The 23,820-nt window shown below is 47.0% G+C and overlaps 1 protein-coding gene across 1 annotated transcript; it reads left to right on the top strand.

Moving 5' to 3' along the window:
* Positions 1 to 734: 734 nt before the first annotated feature.
* Positions 735 to 22,739, top strand: CABLES2 (Cdk5 and Abl enzyme substrate 2). The gene is given in 11 exon segments (XM_042046251.1): positions 735 to 768; positions 771 to 1,311; positions 13,020 to 13,091; positions 13,284 to 13,376; positions 14,123 to 14,200; positions 15,650 to 15,758; positions 16,286 to 16,451; positions 17,152 to 17,255; positions 17,651 to 17,757; positions 19,019 to 19,223; positions 19,672 to 22,739. Coding segments are annotated over 11 exon segments (1,650 nt in total). The 3' UTR covers positions 19,813 to 22,739.
* The last annotated feature ends 1,081 nt before the right edge of the window (positions 22,740 to 23,820 follow it).

The following is a 23,820-nucleotide window of genomic DNA, read 5'->3' as shown; positions in this document are numbered from 1 at the left end:
TGCAGAAATGCCTTGAGTCACTTCGTGGAGATAAATATTAACTTTATGTCCTCCCAGCCTCGGGTCTGCCTTGCCCATATACGGCCCAGGATCAGCACTGCCTTGGCTTTGCTTCAGGAGCTGGAAGCGTGGGGATCCATCCCTCCGCACGGGTTTCGGGACTGCTGGTGAGTCTCAGGGCTGTGAACGGGGGTCTGCGCCCTCGGGGTCGGCGGATTGGGGTCCACTTCAGCCCTGCAAGCCAGAGGGTCGGGTCCCAGGCTGCTGGGATAGAGTAACAGGATCGACGACTTTCATCCGCTTTTATAGGAGCGGTGCTTTGACGTGCACCAACGCCTGCGATGGGTTTACCAGATGTGTCCTCCTGCCTGCACGAAGGCCAGCACCTCTTGGGAACAGGCGGCCACTAGTGTTACTATGGTTCGGGTGGGGAGATAAGGGGAGGAGAAGTTTTTAAAAACTCACACAAACGGACACGGTGGGTGGTCGTGCGGGGACACGGTGGGCTCGTGATTGCGGTAGGGAAGTAGCCCAGGGAGGAAAGGGAGAGGCCGGGGAGGGTCCCGGGGGTGCCGGGGCCGCCCCGCCCCGTCCCCGCGGGGCTCCCGGCGCTGCCCCGCCGGCGGCGCCAGGACCCGGCACGGCCCCGCGGGGCGGGGGCGGGGCCACGCGCGAGCAGCCAATGGGCGCGGGGTCGCCGCCGGGACCCTCCGCGTCCAGGCGCGACGCTGCCAATGGGCGCGCGAGCCGCCGGCCGCGCTGCGCTCCAGGGGCCCCGCCCGGGCGGCCGCGGCTCATTCGGAGAATGGCCGCGGCCACGGCGTGCGGCTCCCCGCCTCCCCGCCCGCCCCGCGAGCAGCCGCCGCCGCGCAAGCGGGGCGACTCTCGGCGGCGGCAGGCCGCCCTCTTCTTCCTCAACAACATCTCCCTGGACGGGCGTCCGCCCTATCCGCCTGCCGAGAAGCCGCCGCTGCCCGCTGGCCCGGGTGACGGGGAGGAGGCGGCGGCGGAGCCGGCCGGAGCCCCCCCGCGCCTGCTGCCCCCGCCGCCCGTATGCCAGCCGCCGCCCGCCCTGCTGCTGCCCGGCGTGCCCGCGCTCGCCGCCGCCGGAGCCAAGGGGGATGCGGACCCCACCCGTGGGGGCATCTTCCTGCCGCAGCTGCTGCTGGGCGGCCCGCTGTGCCCGCCGCCCCCGGCCCCGCCCGCCCTGCCGGGGATGCTGGCGGCCCCCAAGCCGGGCGCCCCGGGGCTCCTGAGCCCCACGCAGAGCGCGGCGGGCGGCGGCTTCGCGCTGGAGGCACAGCGGCAGAGGTGAGTGAGGGGACGGGACTCGCCGGGCCAGCCTACACTCCCGCCCCCGTCGCGCTGACCCCGCGGGGCGTGGGAAGCGCCGGGACCCCCCACGGCCCTGGGAAGAGCCGGACTTTTCCCAGGGCCTTCGGCCGGCCGGGGGCTCCGGGAGGGGGGAGCGGGGCATGGGAAACGGGCGCCCCCGGGGAGAGCGGCCGTGGGAGGCGGCGCCGGCCCCGCGGTGGCCCCGGGAGGGAAGGGAGCACCTGCCCCAGCGGCCCGGCCAGAGGTGCGCGGGGATCCGGGAGCGCTGCACGCCCGGCCCGCGCTGCCGCCGCCTCGGCAGCGCCGCTCGGGCCCGGGGACGCGGAGGATGCCCCGGCCCGCGCAGCGGCGGATGACGGGGATCTGCGGAGGGGATCGCTCGCTGAGGCTCTGTCTGCAGGTCTGCGGTACCCTGAATCCTGCCTCCTGCTTTTCCCCAGCCCAGTTTCTGCATTTCTGTGTTTCCCGATGAAGCTGACAGGGTCACTGCTAGGCAGGACGCTTCCTCCGTGCAGCGGCCACACTGCTGGTGTTGTTCCTTCTCCTGCTCTCTGCTGCTTGTCTCTGCAATTGTGTATTAATGACTGCTTGTGCACAGGGAACTTGGAATCAGCCTCGGGGGAGGATGCTCTGGCCTTCAGAGTAGGATTACCGTTGCATTTCCAAGGGACTTCTGTCAGGCTGAAAGTGTTGGTTTTCTAATCGACTGGAAGGCAGGCTCTTGCTCAGATCTTGGGGATTTGAGCTCTGAAAGAACTCTTTTCAGGCCGTTTCTTGCATAAACAGCTCTGTAAAGTGAGCTGGCCCTCTGAGCCTGCAGATAGGCAGCAGTATCAAAGGCTTTAAGTCTCTGCGGTCTTTACAGTGGCTTCGAGAGCTTTGTTAGTGTGCTGAAACAGAGATGTTGTCAGTGTTTCAAAGCTGGGGAGTTTGCTAATGCAGTTGATGGATATTTTCTTTCAGTGTGCGTCTCACAGGGGGAGATGTCCTGTGTATCCCCAGCTTGGGGGTTCAGGTGAATTTGAAGAGAAATAGGTGTTTTTCAGTAATGTGGGGGTCCTCATGTGTTATCCCTCCTGGGCTGTTTTCCTTCTTGAACTGTTACTTACCACTCATTGCTTTTCTTGTCATGGAACACACCTTTCCCTCCTTGTTTGTTGGAGAAATTGAAGCTGGGGCTGCCAGCTGGCTGCCCTGTGTGCACAGACTGTGCTGTTGTGTGCTGCTTGTTGAGGAGGAAAGCCTGGAGTGAGGGTGTTGCTGTGGAACAGTTCCTTCCCAGCACTCCTGGTCCACAAAAGCCAGCACAGGAGGTGCTGTGTGGTTTAATTTCACTGATTTAATATTAATAGGCAGAGCTCTCGAGGGCAAGTTTTGCATCAAGAGTTTTTAAGCACAGTTCACTTTGTGGATGTGGCCTTCATTGTTCCTGTGCATACAGAGTTCTGGAGCAATGATCCTTCTCATGCCAAGTCAATAGGACACTAAGAAAATATTCCTAGGATCTTCTCATTTGATGTCCTTCCTGCTTCTTTCTTTGGCATCAGGTTTGAGGTGTTCCACTACAGTAATTCTCATCAATCTGGCTGAAAAGAATGATGATTGAGAAATAAAACGTAGAAAGAAGTGCGAGGGGCAATCAAGGGAATCAAAAGGCTTCTGTCTGAGTAATGACAAAACAAACCATGATTTTTTTGCTTGAAAGAGTTGGCTGGAAGGGTATATTGTATTGATCAGTTTGTGTACTACTTTTGAGGGTGATTTGGAGTGAGAGTTCATCTGGTTTTCATCTTGAAAGAAAAAGAGCATCCGCTGAAACCATCAGACAGAAGATCCACATCTTTACACAGATCCACACATCTTCTGACAAAAGGACAGTTTTGTGCTGCCTGTGGGGATGTGTTAGAGCCAATGTACCTCATCCCAGTCACACTGGGCACGGGAGTGGGTGAAATGGACAATTACAATTTCACTGCCAACTACAAGATGAGGGACTTAGCACTTTATTTTTCACTGGATGGTTTTCTCCTTTGGTCTGTGACAGAATATCTCTCCGTCCCTACTGAGCAGAGACATCTCTTCTTGTTGCAAATACACGAGGAATGATTCAGGGAATCACAGGAGGAATGTCCTTCAGGACAGCGGTGCATTTACTCTTTCCCCTTCTGTGTTGGGTGAGCTGTTTGCACAATGAGGTTTCAAACTCAACAATTACAAAATGGATCTTTTATTGGGACTTGGGAATCTGAGAATTGTTTTGCCTTACAGTGATGTTGCTATTCCAGATCATTAACTGCCTGCATCGTGCAGAGGTACAGGCGAGTGAAGTTGGTGGAGGGAAGGGGGAGGTGGAATCTGCGCTGCCATCCTGGACTTTTAATCCTTGGTGCCCACTTTTAGGCAGCTGTTCTCTTCAGAGTCCTTTCTGAGTCACTGTCAAGATCTGCTTTGAATTTTCCTCAGTGGAGCCTCCGTTAAAGGCACCAGGAGCACTGGCTGCAGGATCTCCAGACTCACTCTGTCCATGTTCACTGACCAGTCTTGTGCCATATCCGGGGATTTCATCGTGCTGGGGCTTGCCCTGATCCATGGAGATATCACTCTACTATCAGTATCTCTATCTCTATCTACTGACAGTATCATTGGGCAGGGTTTTATTACAAAACTTGGTCTTGTTTGACTTGATTGAGAGGTTGCTAGAAGCTGATGAGACTGGCCAGTGTGGCTCAGAGCAGGGCGTGGTGGCCTCTCTGCTCGAGTTGGGGGTTAGTTATTGGCAACAGGCAGCATGTGCAGTACAGCCCAGGGAACGAGAGATCTGCTCACCTGATGTAACCTGGTGTTCCCTGGAGTTCCTCCGTCGCTGTCAGGTCCTTTAGGATGGAAGCTTAGCAGAGGAGGCACCATTCAAATCTGGATGCTCAGTTTCATTGTGCTGCTGGCTGAGCATTATAAACTTACGACTTTTACCTTCCACTTCCATTTTCCTAAGGAATCTTCTGCTTACAGGATCTTAAGTTACAATGCTGTGTTATACCAGCTTGCCTGACCTGATCTGCTTGCCATCCTTCTTCCCTTCTCCTTTTCCATCTTGCTCTGTTCTTTTGTTCTTTCAAAGAACAAGCCTCACAAAAAGCAGGGGAGGGAGGCAGCAAACAGGGAACAAATCAGCATTCACAGATTTTTAATGAATTTCTGCAGCTGGGTCTGAAACTGGCAGAGCTTTCTGGGGAAACACAGATAGCAGAGAGCCCTGGAAATAGCCAGGTTATGAAAGCATGAAAAATGGAAACAACAGCCCTGAATGTCAATGCTTGTTTTGCTTCTGAGGTTTCATTATAGCGTAATGTAAAGCAGCTGGTTTTGCCACAATTTGCTGCATTTTTCTGGGCCTAAGAATAAACACAGAGACTAAATTATTTGTGACTGATGCTTTAATGTCCTTGGAGTTCAGTGGTCAAGGAGCTGAGCTGAGTGTTTGTGATAGCTCAGTCATTTCTGATTTATCAGCAAATTTAGGTCATTTTGAAAGTGGGAGTTTAAACAGTAGTTGATAACAGCAACACTTTGGACCTACTCTGCTTTTAAGTGTTAATTGGATGCCAGATTGCTGACATAGGTGTGATCAGATTAGTTCCGTGTGTGGAAGAGCAGAAATGCTTAGTCAGGATTTTATGGTGGTTAATGTGTTGTTCTGTTCTACTGTCATCTTAGCTGCTGTTGTCACTTCAAGAAATATAAATATTTTTATAAATACCCCTCTGCTAATAAACAGATTTTGTTGAGATGGATGAAATAAAAAGTCTTAGTTTAAATTTTGAGCCTAATTTGGAATAAGCTGGGCACATGGTGCTTTTTAGGAAGCAGCAAGTTCTGTCAGACCTGGCAAGCTTTGACTTTTCAGAGGTGAACAGTAGACTGGGATGTGCTGCTGGGGGCTGAAAATGAACATATTCTAAACCTGAACTTCATTTAAAAGTCAGCTGAAGTGTTAAGGCTGCAGTCTCCTCCCCAGGTTGCTTCAGCAGATTTCTCTCATATTCTTGACTGCAGGTGAATTGCATGTGCCCAGTATTAAGTGTTTTATAGCTGCCTGTAGACATTCCCAGCCAGGTATATTAAGCAGAAGAAGTAAGTTGTATGCCTGGCAGGAAACTTGGAGATCAGAACATCCCCGTCCTTGTATCCTGTGCACCCCTGTGAATGGGTCTGGGTCAGGCAATCCAAGACACTTCCAACACCAAGGTTATTTGACCTCTTCAATTTAGTCCAGAGGCTTTAAAGTACCTTTGCTCTCCACACAGGAGTAGTCTGTGCACAATTAACTGTACTTGCAGCTGATTTTACCTGTGGATGGATTCTACAGCTTTTCAAAGTGATTGTGCAGGAGGCCTGGCAGTGGGTTTTGCGATGCTGTGGGTTTTGGGATGCTTTGGAAGCACCGTTTCTACGTTTTCCTTGCTTCCAGCTCACATCTCCTCTCCGCAGGAGGTGATGAGGGTGGTCAGAATGATGTTACCTTGCTTCAAGTCAAGGACTCATCAGCCAAGAAGGAAAATGCAACTAAATTATGTATATAAAAACCAGAATAGCTTAATTTTGGGGATCCCATTCTGACCTCCAGTGAGCAAGTCCTGTAGGAGTGTTACAGTATAGTATATTAAAAGTAATTATTTAGTTATATATAGCATATTGAATCCTGTGTTCTCCTGTTTTCCATCTGTCAATGAGTTAAAGCCGTGAGGCTGTCAGGCTGAGCGAGCTTGAATATATTTCTGGGCTGCCTTTTGAAGGTTGTTCTGAAGGTTTCTGGCTCTGTAGTTGGAGTTTTAAAAATGCACAATGAAATTTGGGCTCTTTAATGAGCACAAAGTATTGTTGATAGGGCAGGTGACTGCAAATGGAGGGTGCTCAGCTAAAGCCACTCAGTCAACCCAGTTCTTCAGACAGAGCTCCAAACACTTGACCTTTGGTTTACAGCTGTTGTGTATTTAACCTACTGTAATTGGAATTCGCCTATTCCCTGAAAAGGTGTTAAATGAAGAACCTTCAGCTGGCCCTCTGTTTCACAAGACATACTATGTCCTTAAAACTCAAAGCTTGCTGTCAGCTGACCCCACAGCTGTGATTCTGCCAGCTCTTGCTCAGGTGGTGGTACCCAAGCTGCAGACCTGCCTCAGAGCTGGGCATCTGGTTCATTTTGGAGTCCCCACAGCATGGGCTGAGCTGCTGCTGGTCAGAGGTGCTTGCTCAACAGCATGGACAGATTTGCCCTTGCTCTGTTGTGGTTGCTAAAATTTAAGCATAAAATTTTGCCCTGGTGAAGCTACAGCCTCTTGACTGTGGGTAGAAGGGGATGATTGATGGAATGGGAAAAACCAGGTGCCCATGAAAACACTGTGGGACCTCTCTAAACTTGCTTTGACTGAGTTTCCTCCAGTCACCTATTTTAATTTTCTCCTTTCCAATTAAAAGCTTCTCTTTTTTCTTTCCTTTTTTCTTCTTCCTATTTTTTTTTTAGCTCGGGAGTTTATTGTGCTGAAGGCTTTTATTTAGCAAGGCACATGATGAAATGACAGCATCATCTCTCAGTGAAGTGCATGAATATTTCTAGCATAATGCCCACAGTGTCATCAAGGACGCACTTTGCATTTCACGTGCCTGTTTTGGTCAGCAGTTCAGTGCTGAGTAAGCAGAGCACAAAGCACAGGAGGCAGCCAGGTTGGTGAGCTAGGAACACCTCCAGAAACTGGGAGAAATCTGGAGAAATGCTGGTGGTGTCCTGGCCAGCACATCTAGTCTGCTTTGTGAGAAGCAGCAGGGATTTCAGGAATGAGCTTTAGGAGAGGGCCGTGGGCACGGCAAACCTTACATCTGGTTCGGTAGTTCTGTTGCAACAGCTGGGCTTTCACAATACTTACTGGAAGGCATTATTTTCTCCTTGCGTTGCCTAAACACACTGAGCACCAAAACAATGTGATTTATGAAACTCAGTGAATATAAAGCTCATTCTCTATTAGGTCTTAATCATATGTGGTTGTGAATCAGCAAGGAAGTAGCAGCTGCTGTGAAGATTATCTAATTTCATTCCTTGTTAGTATTTAAAACTCTCCAGGTTTAGTGAGCTTCCCACTTACTCGGCCTCCACCTTCATTCAAATTACAGTTCGTTTCTGTTCATTCTCATCTGTTCCATAGGCTGTGTGACGCATTCTTCCCTTGCATGTGGTTTTAGTGGCGTTGGAGGAGTGCAGGATTTTCTCCTGGCTGTTTGGGACCAGCAGGAAAGCCCCTGGTGCCCTTACAGTTTTGCAAACAAAGCTTGAGTAGGAACACAAAGGTGAAGGAATTAGGCCTCCTCCCTCATCCTGGGCTCTCACAGAGCAACCTGCTCTGTAGCCTAAAAGTACTTTTCATGCTCATGTGGCTGATTTCAGCTTACCCTTTAAAATGACGATTACTGAAAGAATAAGTTAAACTAGCCCTGCTGTGAGACTTGTATTTATTCTCTGGCAGTCTGATACTTAAACAAATGTCAGAAAGAGCTCCTGGGATGGTGGCCTGCAATCCAAATGCACATTTGTGGTGCCATAAAACAACGAGTAGCTGGCTTTGTGAAGAAGGAGCACTGAGCTGTGCACTTACTGTTGGTGATGCAAAGTGTCTTTCTTTTCTGCCTCTCAAGGAACATCTGAGCTGAGACCATCCACCCATGAAAGTGGCCTGCTCAGTGCTGGACACTTCATGGCACAGATCCTTTGTGAAGTCATTTGTTTTACCAAAGACATGGTTTTGATGTGATTCAGTGTAAATGCAGTCTCTGGCTTCTTTTGGCTTTAATTACTGAGAACTTGTTGCTACCAGTGAGCTGTACTCAATCTGCTTTTGAGCAGGAAACTCATTAGTGTGAGCACCGAGGGTGGTGAGGCACAGGGCACTGATAGCAGAACAGGGATGCTCCCACTCACACACTCTGGGATGCAAGCCTGAAATCAGTGAATGTCTCCTGGGCTGCAGAAGAAATGGCAGCTGCTAAAAAGTAAGCTTAAAAACCAGGAGTAGCTTTCTTAATCTTTCTTAATCCCCCAATGCCTGTATTTTACCTAGTGAAGCCCAAGCACAGTTTGTATCTTTTTGTTGTCTTGCCTGTAAGGAATGAAAACAATACAACTTAATCTTCAAAATATGTCTTGGAAAAACAAAGCTGACAGGTATGTCTTCCTATTGTAAACAGGATTTGGGATCTGGATTTCTTGTGCAAATTACCTTTGACAGTTGTTTCTAAGATAGTACTTCCCAAAACCAATAAATGATTTTTTTGTCCTTGTTGTATTAATAACTCAGCCTCTTGACAGATGTGATCATACTGAGGCCTGTAAGGGACATTACAAAGGGGCATCATATTAAAATAAAACTCAAGCGAGAAATAGGCAGCCAAATTCTATTAGTCCCTAATTTTACACAGTAATTAAAAGTCCTTGACCTCCCCCATTCCACTCATCTATTAGCAGTATGGATGGCTAAAGAGCAACAGAGGATATCAGCCCTGCTGCTAATTTTAGCCCAGTGCCCGGGGTGTGTGTCTGTGTGTGCATGCAGCATCAGCAGGGCTGTGGATGCAGCTCCATTGGAAACAAATCCACACTGCTGGGCCCCTTGGGGGAGGGCTCAGGCCATGTCCAGCTTTGGCAGCATCTTTGAATGCTCCTGTCATGGGGCTTGGTGGTCCTGGAGGTGATGAGAATAAGAGATCACAGCATAAATGAACTCGGGGTGCTGTGTTAGTGGAACAGCTGAATGTTGGTTGAACTCTGGCTGTGTGGGGGGCTCAGAGTGCAGCCCTGTCCCTGAGAGGGATGGGGGTTAATCAGCATGGGGGAGAATCACAGATGTTAGAAATTTCCAATTTCTCCCTTCAGGAGGCCAGCTGGTCTGTTCACTGGCTGTGGCAGAAATGCAGGAACCAGAATGACAAAATGGAGAGAAGCTTCAAAGTGGCCAAATGCAGCTGCATGCAGGCTTAAGAAAGACCATTGGCCACTGTCAGGCCCAGTGTTGGGGGTTAAGGCCCAACATTAAAGGGTTAAAATGAGATATGTGAGGGCTGTGTGTTGCAGAACCTGCAAGTGCAGAGTGTGGTCATGGGTGCCCAAAGGAGTGCCTTAGAGGACTGTGAGTGGCCCAGGAGCAGGAGTGGGTGAGGCTTGTCTGTGCCTGAAGCCACATCTGACAGCACAGGGTCAGCATCTCTTGCATTCAGTACCTGCTAAAGAATGGTCGACTTGCACACTTCCAACTGCAGCAACATCCCAGAGCTTTACCCTTGTCCTCCTGGGTGTGTGCAGGTAGCCCAGTGCGAGTGGGGAGGGGGAAAACACTCTTGGCAAGCCATCAGAAAGGTCAGTGTTCTTTAATCTTGGAGCAGTGACTTAACCAGCTTTCTCCTTTCCTTTCAAAAGACAGGACATGTAGGGATTACCAGAGCTATAGATAGATTGCTCTTAGCTGTGTCCTGTCCTGCTGGGAACAGTTAAGAGCTGTGTCAGCCTTGGGGCTGGCGATCCCACTGCTGCTTGTCCACTGTCCACCCTCTGCAGAGAGTTTCAGTGGGACTCTGGCAGGATCAAAGGAGGACAGCTCTGAAGCTGGAAGCACTCAAAAATTTGGTTTCCTCAGTGGGAGATCCATCAGAAAGGATAAATGTATGGGCTGGCTACTACGTCCCGGGACAGGAGTCAAAATGTAGCTCTGAAGATAATTTGTTGGTTTTTTTCTGAACACAAGGGATTTTTGTGGGCTTTAAGTGCATGTTTAGTTTGTCAGGGATTTGGCAGCGGTGTTGGATTGTGTGAGCCCGTGTGTGCCCGTGGAGATAACGAGCCAAGGCGTAATCCAGAATTCCTCTACGTGATAGCCCCTTATCTCTGGGCATGTGCTGTGTGTGTTTTCGCTCTTGGTGGGTCCCCTCCAGTGCTGTGCTGGCTCTGTAAACACAGTTGCTGTTTTTAATGGTCTGGGAGTGTCCTGCTTTGGTCTTTATTGGTTTCTGAAATAAAAGGCTGGAAAGCACCCAAAAATGAGCTCCTGGTCAGGGACATACAAGCACCCAAACCCTCTATAGCTTGTCAGGGCAATGGCTGGTGCTGGCAAACAGGCATGTTTGAACTTTTTGTTGAAATTACAGCCTGCTCCATGGAACCCATAAACATTTTAATATTGGATATTTCAATTTTTAATTGTCAGGTCGCACATGGGTAAGGGTGTGCATGAGGTAACTCACACCTCATGTAGAGATGTTGGTATTCTTAGGATCTAGGTTGCTTTCAGCAACTAACACACTGTGTAAACTACTTAAAATCCTTCTAATTCCGTGGACCATAGCAAGAAGTGTTATCCTAGGTGAAGCTGGTTAGCACAGGATAGGTGACTTGACTTTTTTTTGGTCATCAAAGTTAGCAGTCACTGGAGTGACCCTGTGCAGCCTGTTGTGCAAGTGTGAGTCGGCTGCATGAGAAGAGCACTCAAACTAAAGCAAATATTTATCTGTGTGAGAGTGTGTGTGTGTGTGTGTGCATATATATAAGTGCAGGCTACTCGAAAAGTGTCAAATTTTGCTGCATTCTCCAAATACTGCACCAGTGAGTCTCTTGGACTGTGGTGAGGTTTGTAGGCCCAAATGTTGGCTTGGGCCTACAAACTGTTTCAGGTACTCTGGATTAGTGATAATTCTTTACATACACCCTGTTTTGAGATTTGAGGGAGAGTGTCTGGCTCGGCGTCAGGGATTCCTCCAAGGTGACAGCTTCGCTGAGGGCAGAAATTTACGAGTGCAGCTAAAAATGAAGTTTCCTGTTGGCAGAGTAGGGATGAGTCATTGTGGTTCTGAGTCAAGGGGTGGGATCTTCCCTTCACTGCAGCAGGGTTTTACTTCCAGATCTGCTCTCGGTTCAGGTGTTTGTCACTCTTGTCCCTGTTACTGAGAAAACAAGGGGATATTCAGAAGGTGTAACACCCTGGATGAGTCTCCACCGTGTGGAGTCAGGAGTGAGGGTCTAGCCATGGCTCTCTCAATCCATCCTGTTACTCACCCCCAGCATCCTTTCACAGAACTATGTGCTTTTTTTGTACCAGTGCCCACTGGCATTAGCTGTGTTTTTCCTTTGCTTGCCATACACAGCGTCTTTCTGTCTCCATCCAGCCAGGTCTCCCCTGGGAGGGGAGGAAGTCCATGGATGTTAGTAAGTGCATTAGAGCCAGGAGGTTTGCAGTCACCTCCTCCTGTAATGAAGGGTGGTTTTTACTGCATTTTAGATGCCAGATTAGACCAGAGAACCATGTATATGTGAAAGTGTTAAACATTCCTGTGCCATTCTTGCTGAAAAGCAGCAAACCAGGAATAATTTTAAAACTGAAGTGCTGGTGGAGGGTGTTGGAGTTGTGCCAGGAATGTTCTCCAGTTGCACCTTAATGCCTGTGGATTTGTAGGAGGCAATCTCTAGCAATACTGAAGGTGTTAGTCCTGTGGGAGGGTTTGCCTCCCTTGTGTTTGCAGAAAGGGACAGTAATTTTTCATCCTCCTACCTGTTTGAGTTCTGGGCTTTACTTCCTTTTGAGTGCCTGAACGGTGCAGCTGATGCTCTGCTCTGCTGCAGTTTGAAGTTTGATTTCTATTTTTTTTTGCCAGAAGCTGGTCTTGTCAAACCAGAGTCCTGCAACTTTTGTCTTGTGTGCTGCTTCTACATTGACTTCCATGGCAGCATTGTCCATTAGCTGAATCTCTGTGTCACTTGGGAAGAAAACCTTGGGCTTGAACACACATGGCTTGGGCTAAAAGTGTAGCACAATGCACGCTTAAACAAAGGCAGAAAATGTGGACTCTTGATAGTTGTAGTGTCAGTGTTTTGCTGGTGGAGTGCATTGTTCCTGTGGAAATTGCAGTCATTTGCACAATTCATTTGTAAATCTTCACCAACAAAGACAGACTTGACTTGGACAATAGTAACGTATCTTACTTTGGCAAAGTCTATTTTTTTTTTTTGCTTGAACGTAGTATCCTATTACTGTTACACTAACTCACATGAGTCCTACTGTTATTCTTGCATCTTCCATTCTGGGATTTCACATGGGTTCCAAATAACTTTTTGCTTCCTCTAATAACCCTCTCTATTGTTTCTCAGAGAGATCTGTCAGTTTTATTGAGCTGCAGTCACAGACTCTCAGTCTGCTGACTCCTGCAGCTGGAGACAGCTGTTCTGAATGGAGAATGCATGCAGATGTTTGGTCATCATACAGATATACCTGTATCTGAACTTAAATGGATATAAAATGACTTACTCCCCTGCCTTGATGGGGGGATCTTTTTGTGACATTCTTGACAGATTTTAAATGAGTATTTGGAAGCTTTTTAGGCATTTAACTTACAGGTAGGCATTCTTCTGTGTGGCAGATAGTGAGTGGTCTTGTTGATGAAGTTGGTATAAATACGCATTTCAAGGGTCCTAGAGGGGGAGACAAGTTCCTGGCCTTTTTAGGAATTTTAAACTCTTAGTTAAGCACTCTTGCAAAAAACCAAAAGTCAGGAAAACCTGCCACGTTTTCTAAGAGCTCATAGATCTGTTGCAGTTCATAAACTCGGAGGCCATGAACTAATGCTGTTCACTCTTCGTGGTGTTGTACATTTTGCAGAAGGCGTTTTATCTCCCAGCGCTGCTCTCTAGACTTTTTAGAAGACATAGTGGAATATGCCAGTGTACGAAGGTACTTGTTTTCAAAAGCAGCATTAACCTCAACTCGTTGCATGCAGTCCTCTCCTCCCTCCACCCTCTTCCACGCCAATATCTGAGGTCCTGCATGCTAGTGCTGCCATCTGATCATACTACTGGCATGAATTTTTCACAGAACACTTAACAGATTTGGGGTTTTTGTTTGTTTTTCTTTTTATCATTGCAGAACCAAGCATATATCTGGGTCTCCAAGACACAAAAGTTTGAAGAAGATGCACTTCATCAAGAACATGAGGCAGTATGACACCAAGAACAGCAGGTAACATGTGGAGATCGAGGTTCGCCCTGTACTTGTGTGCAATAGGAAGCAGCCTTCAGTTCCATGCAGTAAGACCTTTAATACCAGTGGGAATTAGGGGATGCCCCTGGGGCTGTGTTAGTTTAATCCAGACTTCTATCAAAGGCAGTAGGTGCTCATACCTGCTACATTTGCAGCAATACATTCATGATTCTGCCACCCTGCTCTGAAGAGGTTAAATCATTCTCTCTCTTCTTCTCTCACTTTTCTTATTTCTCTCACTTTCCTTATCTCTGGCACACAGAGAGGTCAGAGCTGAGGAGGATTTAAGGAGAGTGACTTGGTTTAGCCAAATTCTTGGCTCATGGTTGCTGAGCAGAAGAGAAAGGGGAGGCTGCATTTGTTTATTATTAATAGAAGTGTGAGGTTTCATCTAAATGTAGAATATTGTCTACATCTTTTCACAAGGTTTATGTAAAAATTAGGTAAATATAGATATATATTTAAAGGCTGGGATCTCCTCTGACGAGCTCCCAATGTGATGGTAGGTCCTGAAGGCTGAGGTTTTGTAGAGAGCCCCAAGGACCTGCAGGGCCAGTGTGAAACCTCTGCTCTTCTGCTGCTTTCTGAAAACATTAAATCCGTAGCAGTATCTGTATGACTTGCAGAGCAAGATAAGAAGAGCCTTGTCTGAATATCCCATAAAAAGCTGCTTTGTGACTTCTGGATCTTAATTCATATCCTGGTCTTTCTCCATCTGCTTGCAGGATAGTGTTAATCTGTGCTAAACGAACACTGTGTGTGGCGTTTTCTATCCTACCTTACGGGGAGGGGTTACGGATCAGGTGAGTCTCTTCAACTGCTTTGTGAAATGTCTGCTCTGTTGTTTCAAAAGATCTTCTGAAATGAGTGTGGCTGGTGTAGGTCTCTTGTTTTAAGCAAGTGAACCTATTTAACCTGCCATTCATGTATAAGGACAAGAGCTTGCTATCAGAGCAGTAAAACCAGACACCACCACAGTGTCAAAGTGTTCATTCAAGAGAAAAATAGTAAAAAAGGAAGACTTTTCTTCCAGTGTTTATTCACATTTTAAAGCACTCCAGTCCTGTGAAATCTCTGAAATCAACTTTGAACAGGTAATGCGATTTGCTGTGTAGGTTTTCTGTATTCCTAAAGTGGTCAGAAATCAGCTGCCTTTAGTGCCACAAACAGTGGTGTCAGCAAAAAAAGCACAGGGAGTTTCAGGGAAGGGTGCTGCTGCCTTCACTGGAAATCCTCAAGGTTTTATATTGAATTTACACCTAAATAAGTTTAAGATGCTCTTCTGTTTCTCAGCTTTAAGCCATGAATGTCACTATTTGCAGCGTAAGAAAAGCAGAAACAGTTCGGACTGATTCAAACTGCTTTTAGTGTTTGGACTACATTTTTTGTATACAACTGTCAGTATGCTCATTTATGAGAAACAAAACCTGCAAACTGGACTTCCCTGCATCTTTCCTCAGTCCCTTGTGAAGTTTAAGTCCATTCTTTGAAGGTCTGTTATCTACAAATATACCATAGAAAACACTGATTCTGTTCTGGCAAAACAATTGTGTTGTCACTTCTGTCCTGTCCATAACTTATGGACAGAGGAAGCGGATGCTTAGTGGTGGGAATTGTATTGTATGCAAATACATGCCATAAAAATAGTTGATGGGAAAATATTCTCCCACATAATAGAAAGGCAGCAAGGTCACTGGAGCTATTTCAGAGCAGTTCTGAGCACTCTGCTGTTCTGCTCGCAAGCTGGCAGGGCAGTTCTTCACCTGAAAACTGGTTTTTTGTATTGGAATATTGGTGACAAAGCCACGTGCTGCCATCGCTGACACAGACATCTGCAGCTTCATTCTTAACTTGAGCTTGTGTGCACGGGGGTTGGAAAATTGCACTTGAAAGGCAAGTTTCTAATCCTAGAAAATAATTAATGTAAATCATGTTTGCTGTTAGGTGTTTGAGCATTAGAGGGTTGGGAATGCTGTGGTCTTGTGCAGAAAGACCATATTAAAAACAGTTCACTTTTGAGAGGTAGATTGGTACAGATTTGTGTTAAACTGAGATGAAATCTGATTCTTTGGTTAATGAGCATCTCTACATTTTAAAAAGAGTAGTTAAAAAACTAATGTTCTCCTGGAGGTGGCATTGAGGAGTTGGATTGTTCCCACACAAGAGAACTCTGACCTGGTGGTGTTGGCTGGTGTTTCCATGGGAAGCTGGGCTTGCATTTCGTGATAGTGCTCTTTCTTACCTGCATTTAGTGATCTGAAAATGGAAGGACAGAAGCAGCGACATCCTTCTGGGGGAGTTTCAGTCTCTACTGAGATGGTGCTTGGACTGGAAGGAGTAGAGCTGGGTGCTGATGGCAAGGTAAGGACATCTATTTTTTCACCCCGGGACCATTTCATGCTGGGACAAATCAATTTATGCAGTGCTTTGCTATCCATTATGTGAGAGCTGTGGCTTTTCAGAGCACTGGAAGTTTTAGACCCCTAGTTTGAAATTGTGGCTTGTGATAATGCTTCTTCTGAGGAGATGGTTGAAGATTGTGATCACTTCTGCCTCCGTTTCTGGAGAATTGATTTGACTTTGCTCTCTGAGGCAACATGTGAGTGAAGTTTTGATAGAAACATGGGTGAAATTCATACTGCTTTAGTTAAATTTATATGCTGCCAAAATCTTACTCCTGTGATTCTTGCCTTTTCTTTGCCACCCCACCAAATCTTCTACAGCACTTCACTTTAAAGTTGTGGAAGCAATGCACAGTTGAACAGTTCCAAGGTCCTCATTCCTAAATCCAAACTCTAGGGGACTCGAGTTGGAAAATCCTAGATGTCTGGAAATAAGCTTTTCAGTAAACTTCTCCCCAGAACTACTACAACTTTCTCTTCTTTAAGGTTGTGTCCTATGCAAAATTCTTGTACCCGACCAATGCTCTGGTTGTTCGCAAAGCCGACACCTACGGTGCTGTTCCCCCCTGTCGAGCCAGTGCTCCCCGGAGTCTTCCTGGATCAAGATACAAACCTGTGACAGCAAAAACGATACCAGCAGGAACAGACCTTGGTAAGAACAGGAGCCAGCTCTGTCATCACTCATGCACACAGCAGAAAAGGCAGAGATTTGTCTGAGACTTCTGCAAGTGGTCAGTGTGTTATTGGGATGGATGTGCTGCAGCTCATCAGTGCAGTGCAAATGATGAGCCTTCGGACTGAGGATTCCACAAACTCCTTACATCCTCCATATATCTGGCCTAATTCTGTTTATGCCATTCAAGAAGCACAAAGCTTTTGCTTGGGAATGTAATGTTTTATATTACTCACCAAGAAACATCTGGTGCTCGTGGATCCAGGTGTTTCTCCCTGACTTGTAGCACAGTAACAATGCATAAGCCAGAGTTAGTGCCAAGAATCCCTTCTCTTGTGTAAAAGAGCAAACCTGACAACTCTGCTGTCTTATTAGACTATAGGCAAAAGAATTCAGTCTTGTGCAGTTGTTTTCTGGGTATATTTGTAGATGCAAACTGAGTTTGCATTAAATCTAAAATGATGTGTCAGGCATGTGTGGTTTGTGTGGTTCATTTAATGGTTTTAATTTTTGACTGATGCATTTATGAAATGCGAGCGTGTACCTGTAGCTGCAATTTGCTTGTACTGTGAGATCTGCCAACACTTAATGTTTACTATTTGAAAACTTTCTTAAAGAGGAAACAGGGGATTTAAAGCTCTTTATCTGGTGACCCAATGTGCTTTCCTCATTCCCTCAGGAAGTGAAGCTGGGGAGGCTGCAGAGTATGATCCAAATCTTCTGGATGATCCTCAGTGGCCCTGTGGGAAACATAAACGTGTTCTCATCTTTGCCTCTTACATGGTGAGTGACTGGCATACCTGTACAGAGGAGAGACTCCCTGACAGATCCTCCTCTAAAGAGCTTCCTTGAGGAAGAAAAAGTCCTCTAGGAAGAAAAAGTTTTGGCTTTTCTGATAATTGATCAGGAAAAATATAAGCGATTGAGTTTGTACAGTGAGCTTGTCAAGGGCCAGTCTGACACCTGTCTTCATGTTGTCATTTACTTCTTGTAACCATTTGCTTACTATTTTTTAAGCCTTTATCTGTAGTTGGGATTCAACTTTGGGACATTTCAGAAACGTTAAATTGTGAATAATAAAACTCAAGCTTGCCTTTGCATTAGTGTTTTTGGAAGACTTGTTTGGCTGTCCATTGTGTTCACAAGACAAATGATAAATTTTGCTTCTTGCATTTCAGACTACAGTCATAGAGTATGTGAAACCCTCAGACCTTAAAAAGGATATGAATGAAACCTTTAGAGAGAAGTTTCCTCATATCAAGTTGACACTGAGCAAAATTAGGAGGTAAGAAATAAGCTCAAATAACGAGAACATCATCCACACTGAGGCTGCATTTGAATGGAGCAAATCCTACATCTATTAATAGCATATATGATTAAACACTAATCTCCTGTTGTCAGTTGAGCTGACTGTAGGATGACAGCCCTGTACTGGAATGTTTAGGATGCTGAGAAAGGGTAACAGTTGGTTTTCATAGTTCCACCTAAAGGGTTTTGTTTCACCAACTGTGGTGTACTAACCAATTAAAAGTGCAGCAGCATTAGCTTTGAAACAAACACTTGTAACCTGATTGCTTGGCTGCAGTGCAATCCCACTCCAACTGGATTGGCTTTCTGGGCCCTCTGGCTATTTTTGCCTTTCAATTACCAGACTCACTGATGACCACAGTCTCTAACAAGATTGTAGGATAAAAAGTGTTAGATCTGGGAAGATGTGGTAAAGAAAAGCTTTTTGTGGAGGCCCCACAGAATTTCTCATCCTTGAGTAAATGCATCTGGTCACTCCTCAACAAGATGTACTGTTGCACCTTCAGAGAACTGTAACCTTGCTGGTGTTACAGGGAGATTAATGCAATCAGAGCCTGCTGAAATAGCCAGTTTAAACACGATTCTGCTGAGTCACCAGGGCCAGGTGTAGCTCAGCTCCAGAGGAAGATTTGCTTGGGCAGTCTGTTCTGCCTGAGTCCTGCATGCTCCTCTTTGTAGCAGTTCAGAGCAGTGTGTTCATGCAGAGATCGTGCAGCCTGAATGGCAGCCCTGTGAGGAACCATCCACCTCCCAGCCTGCTGTGATGCTGAGGTGAAGGGCTGGCACTGTGGGAAGTGTGTAAAGCAGGCTGCCTTCCCCCTCACACCTGGCTCTTACTCAAGGTGTGTAGTAGACAGGTCTCTACGCAGCTGCTGCTGTTTTCTGTAGGTCAGAGTGGTTCACTCTTATGATATGAATCACAAACCAGTTTGGGAGCCCAGAAGAAATCCTACAGCATTAGCCTGTGTGTCAGTGAGGCAGCTGAGCCCTGGTGTTCATGGGCAGATGAGGAATTGTTCTACCACAGTGAATGTTGCCAGCCAGGTGAAATCAAGTTTGTGCATCAGCACCAGCTTGCTGCTGCCAGCTGGGCTTTTCCACTCTAGGATAATACTTGTCATGGTTTTCCAAATAGGAGTCTTGCCCATATGCTCCTCTGAGTTGCTGTGCTGCAGTATTTCTACAACATTCAATAAAATCTGTCATGTCTGGGGGGGTGTCTTTTCTCCTATTCCCAGTTTAAAGAGAGAGATGAGAAACCTGAGTGAGGAGTGCAGTCTGGAGCCGGTGACTGTCTCCATGGCTTATGTTTACTTTGAGAAGCTCGTCCTCCAAGGCAAACTCAACAAACAGAACCGCAAACTGTGTGCTGGTGCTTGCGTTCTGCTTGCAGCCAAGATCAGCAGTGACCTCAGGAAACACGAAGTTAAACACCTAATAGATGTAAGTGCTATGAGCTTGTTCCAGCTGTTGTCAGAACCTCCTCCCTAGCTCATAGGCAAAGATTAAAGCCAAGATTTTCAGTGGCACATGCTTGCATGGAAGACCAGCTGTTTCAGCCAGTTTTCTGTCTCATTAGGGCTCTTCCTTGCTTTATTTTTTTAATTCATTAAAACTATCTGCCTGGTGCGGGCCAGTGTCTTACTGATCCTACAGTAAAGTTATTTTTGCACTTGCCTATGTTTGCCTGAGATGCAGTAACTGTTGTGTGGGTGTCACAGCTGAGCTGATAAGCTGGTTTACTTCTCTGATCTCTGGCAATAATACGTTTTGATTCTGAAGTACAGCTCAGGCCACGCATCACTGACTTGATCTAACAATGCCTTGAAATCACCTGGATTAACTGATTCTTTCTCCCCTCCTTTGTTTTGTTTCATTATCACTGTCATAGAAACTAGAAGAGAGATTCAGATTCAACAGAAGGGATCTCATTGGTTTCGAATTCACCGTCCTTGTAGCTTTGGAACTGGCTCTGTATCTCCCTGAAAACCAAGTTTTACCTCACTACAGACGGCTCACACAACAGTCTTAACCAAAGCTCCATCCCAGCCGGCATCCAGCCATGCTGGGATCACATCCTGGGATGCTGCTGGTGGAGGTGCCACTGGCTCCAGCTAGTTGGGAAGGCTGCAGGGTGTTGGGAACTGTCAAGATCTATGGACACAGATGCCAAGTCTGGGGGATGGTACGAGAAGAGTTATTGAACTTTTGTTTTCTTTCGGACATTTAAAGCACAAATATTCACCAGTCAGCTGTCATGGCTGCTTATTATTCCTTATTTATCTTCCTGGTTTTACTAAAACTGTTCTTCCCTATGAAGAATACTATGGTATTGGTTCTTTTTCTTTTGTTTTAAGTCTTTATTGTATTCCTTGAAACTGAAGGAACATAACTTCCATTCCAGTGCACCATAAAGTTCAGATGTTTCTAAGAACCTCCTCACATTTTTACATTAATGAAATGCATACTTTATTTTTTTAAAGATGTGCCTAAAACTGGCTGGTCTGGTACCAGTGCTTTTTAAGTTAGTTCTGTTATTTAGTGGGGAATCCTGAATTTGTATAGCCATTTATTCTTTACCTGCATTGGCCTTGCATACAAGGAAAACAATTCCAGTATATCTGCACTAATATTATACAGGGCATCTATTCTATGATCTGTAAGTAGCAAGGTTGAAATTACTCCATTTCAATTTATTTACTATCAATACCTTAAAAATACACATTTTACTTAAGAAGGAAAGGTGGTTTGAAAACCTGTCACGAAGTACCACACGTTGAGTGAGGTAGCTGGGAAGTGATTGCCATCCTAATTCACTCCTGAGTGGAAGATGAGCACTTGACTAAGAGCAATTTGCTGTCAAATGCATCATTTAGGGGTTTTATTTGTTTCACTGTTCCGTAGCCTGAAATAAGCACCTTTTGTAGTATGACTGTATTCTGTATGGTCTTACCTGAGCAAATATGAAGCCAGTAGAGTTACTGCTGCCAAAGGAAGCCAATGAAACAAAGCATGCCCGGTATTGACAATGCTACTTTTTTTACTCTCTGTTCTTCCAAGCGTTGCATCACTGTGATGGTCCTCACAAAACTGGCATTGCTTGCACATCTGAGCAGCCACTCCTGGCTGGTGCCCAGCAGCGCTCTAGTGCATACACAGAGCTTAAATAACTTCTCTGCCCATTGGCTATTCCTTCCTTTATTTTTACAGTATCCAGGTTGGGAATGAATTCTTGATTGTATGTGGAACCTTCTGTGGTATTGGCTCTTGGGTTTATTTTCTGAAGCAATATTATGATACAAGTTACTGGGTCCGTTTGCAAGGAACAAAACTGATACTTGGTTATTTCGACTGACAAAGTTGTAATTTAAGTTTGATTCATAAACTACCAGACCTCATGCTGAGGTCAGGGACTTGCTATCTAATATGTAAAATTATGTAAATTCTTGTTCCTTGTATTAAATATGGGTTGTAGCCAAAACCAAAGCTGAACTTTGCTCTTCAGCTGTGTTTTGTCTGAAGCTAATTTGGCTTCATTAGAATTGCAGCAAACTTTACTGGAGCCCCTTCCTCTTTGAGTGGGGCTCAAAGTGTATTTTTCATATATAATAATTACAGTGACTATCAAATCTTTTGTAACTGTGTTCAGCTGTATGTAGCTTCAAATTCTTTGTGTAACATTTAATATGCTTGTGATTTCTCTAACACAGAAGGACTTTCCAGTCTCCAGAAGTGAGATGGTAACTAATAGTTTAGACAGCAAGCTTGCCAGTTATCTTCCAACAGGTTTAAAAAAATTGCCTACTAGTTAAACTTTCTACTGAATATAACTGTCCTTGCATGCAGAAATAGTGATGTACTAAACATCTAGTGTGTAATGAGCCTCCAAATTAGCAAACAGTGGTGCAGACAGCTGAGGTGATCCACCACTTCCCAAGGCATTGTGGAGGGGACAGAGGTACAACAGAGCAAAGAAATTTCTCACACAATAGCTTGATGAGTATGAATGAAATCTGAAAGTGTCTTTCTCTGGGAACTTCTTTATTTAGTGTATAAAGAGTTTTCTGTAACAACATTAACTTTCCTTTCTCACCATCTAAGGGAACAAAATGCACTTTGGTTTGCAACACTTTGCAGTCTGTTCAGTGGAAGTTTGTCTAGTTCAAGTGGCCATTTGGGCTGTAATTACACTCCCAGAATCTGTGGGTTTACGTCATTAAACGAGCAAGCTTTTGTTTTCTTCCAGGAGAACAAACTGGGATAAAGGAGCATCAAATTACAGAATGCTGAATGTTGTCTAACAGTTATTCTAGAACTTGGCTGGGGCACACGCTTGAGCTCGGAAGCTGCTGGGAGCACGGGCCAGGGATGACGCAGGGCAGCGAGGGCTGTGCCAGCCTTGTCTGGCAGAGCTTGGGCTTGGGGTGATGCTGTGCAGAGCCTGGGGTTTTGTCCATGGGATTCCTTGTGTGTCAGTGCAGGAACAGCCCTTCTGCAGGGACCCTCCACCCCCTCCGTGTGCGTTTGCCTGCTCTTTCCCCTTTCCAGAGCACAGCTTGCAGTCCTGTGTGGGAATCTCTTCTCTTTCCACCCAAAAAGCTGCCACCATGTGGCAAAGAACTATCAGTACCTTGGCTGGTCACAGACTGAACGCGGGACCCAACGCCAGACGCAGCTCTGCCGGTTTACGTTTGCACAGCCAAACTCCTCTTGCTCTGAAGAGAAACAGGTTTACACCGAGCGGGGGTCTGGTGCTTTGTGAAGGTGCTGCTGGGGTGGCTCAGCATGGAGAACTCTCTTGGGAAGAGCCTGTACATTTTCCTGTAAACAAAAACTCTTCTGGTTTTGTCATACTCCGTTATTTAAAACTCTTGAGTTGTAGCCTGTTTTGGTTTTTGGTTTTGTTTTTTTTTCTTCTGTGAAATTAAGATGCTGTGAAATAAAACCTGTTTTGGTACACGGTTTGTAACCAAATGCCTCATTTTGGAATAACAATGGGTGGTGTTGGAAGGGTCCTCTGGAGATCATCCAGTCTGACCCCGCTGCTGCTAAGGCAGGTCACAGGAATATGTCCAGGTGAGTTTGAAATGTTTCCAGAGATGGAAACTCCCTGACGTCCCTGGGCAGCTGTTCGAGTGATCTGCCACCCTCAGTGGAAAATTCTTCCTCAGTTTAAGATGGAATTTCTTGTGGTTTAGTCTATGGCCATTTCTCCTTGTCCTGTGACTGTGCACCGCTGAAAAGAGTCTGGCAGCGTTTTCTAGCAGCCCTTGGAGGTATTTGTACTGATCGAGGAGATCTCCTCTCAGTCTTCTTCAGACTAAACAGGCCCAGCTCCTCCACACTCTCTCCTCCTAAGCGAGATGCTCCAGACCCCTTCTCATCGTTGTGGCCTCCACTGGACCCTCTCCGGTAGCTCGGAATGGTCTTTTGGGTTTCTGTGAGGGTGCCGGGGTGGTCTGGTCATAGACTCACGGACGGGTTCAGGATGGAAGGGGCCTCTGGAGCTTACCCAGTCCAACCCACCTGCCGAGGGAGGGTCACCTGGAGCAGGTGCCACGGGGTTTGGAATGTCCCCTGAGAGGCACCCTCAGGTGTGCGGCGCTGGGACCCTCCCTAACGAGGGGCTGTCCCGGGGGAGGGGGGCGACCCCCGCGCCCCTTAAGGAACGCGCCTGGCCCCATCCCCTCTCCCCAGCGGGGGCAGGCGGTGCTGGGGGTACCGGGGGCGCTGTCGGGACCCTGCGGGGCGGATCCCCCGGCCGGAGCGGGGCCGGCCCCGCGCCGCTTCCCCAGGGGCCGCGTCCCGGCGCCGCCATGGCCCGCGCGGTGACGTCACGCGGCCGTGCAGGAAGCGCTCCCCTGGCTGTGACGCATTTCCGCGTCCGGCCCCGCCCCTTCCTTTCCGCCCGGCCGCGCGCGAGGTGGGAGCGATGGCGGCGGGGCCGGGGCGAGGGGAGCGGTGATGGCGGGGCCGGGAGCGATGGGAGCGATGGCGGCGGGGCCGGGGGCGAGGGGAGCGGTGATGGCGGGGCCGGGAG

The sequence above is a fragment of the Corvus kubaryi genome, unplaced genomic scaffold (genome assembly GCF_017639235.1).
Source record: "Corvus kubaryi isolate FWS band 111438036 unplaced genomic scaffold, C.kubaryi_AGA036_p1.0 134, whole genome shotgun sequence".
Taxonomy (NCBI): Eukaryota; Metazoa; Chordata; class Aves; order Passeriformes; family Corvidae; genus Corvus; species Corvus kubaryi.
Note: the sequence above shows the minus strand (reverse complement) of the source record. Positions and strands in the feature narration are given on the sequence as shown.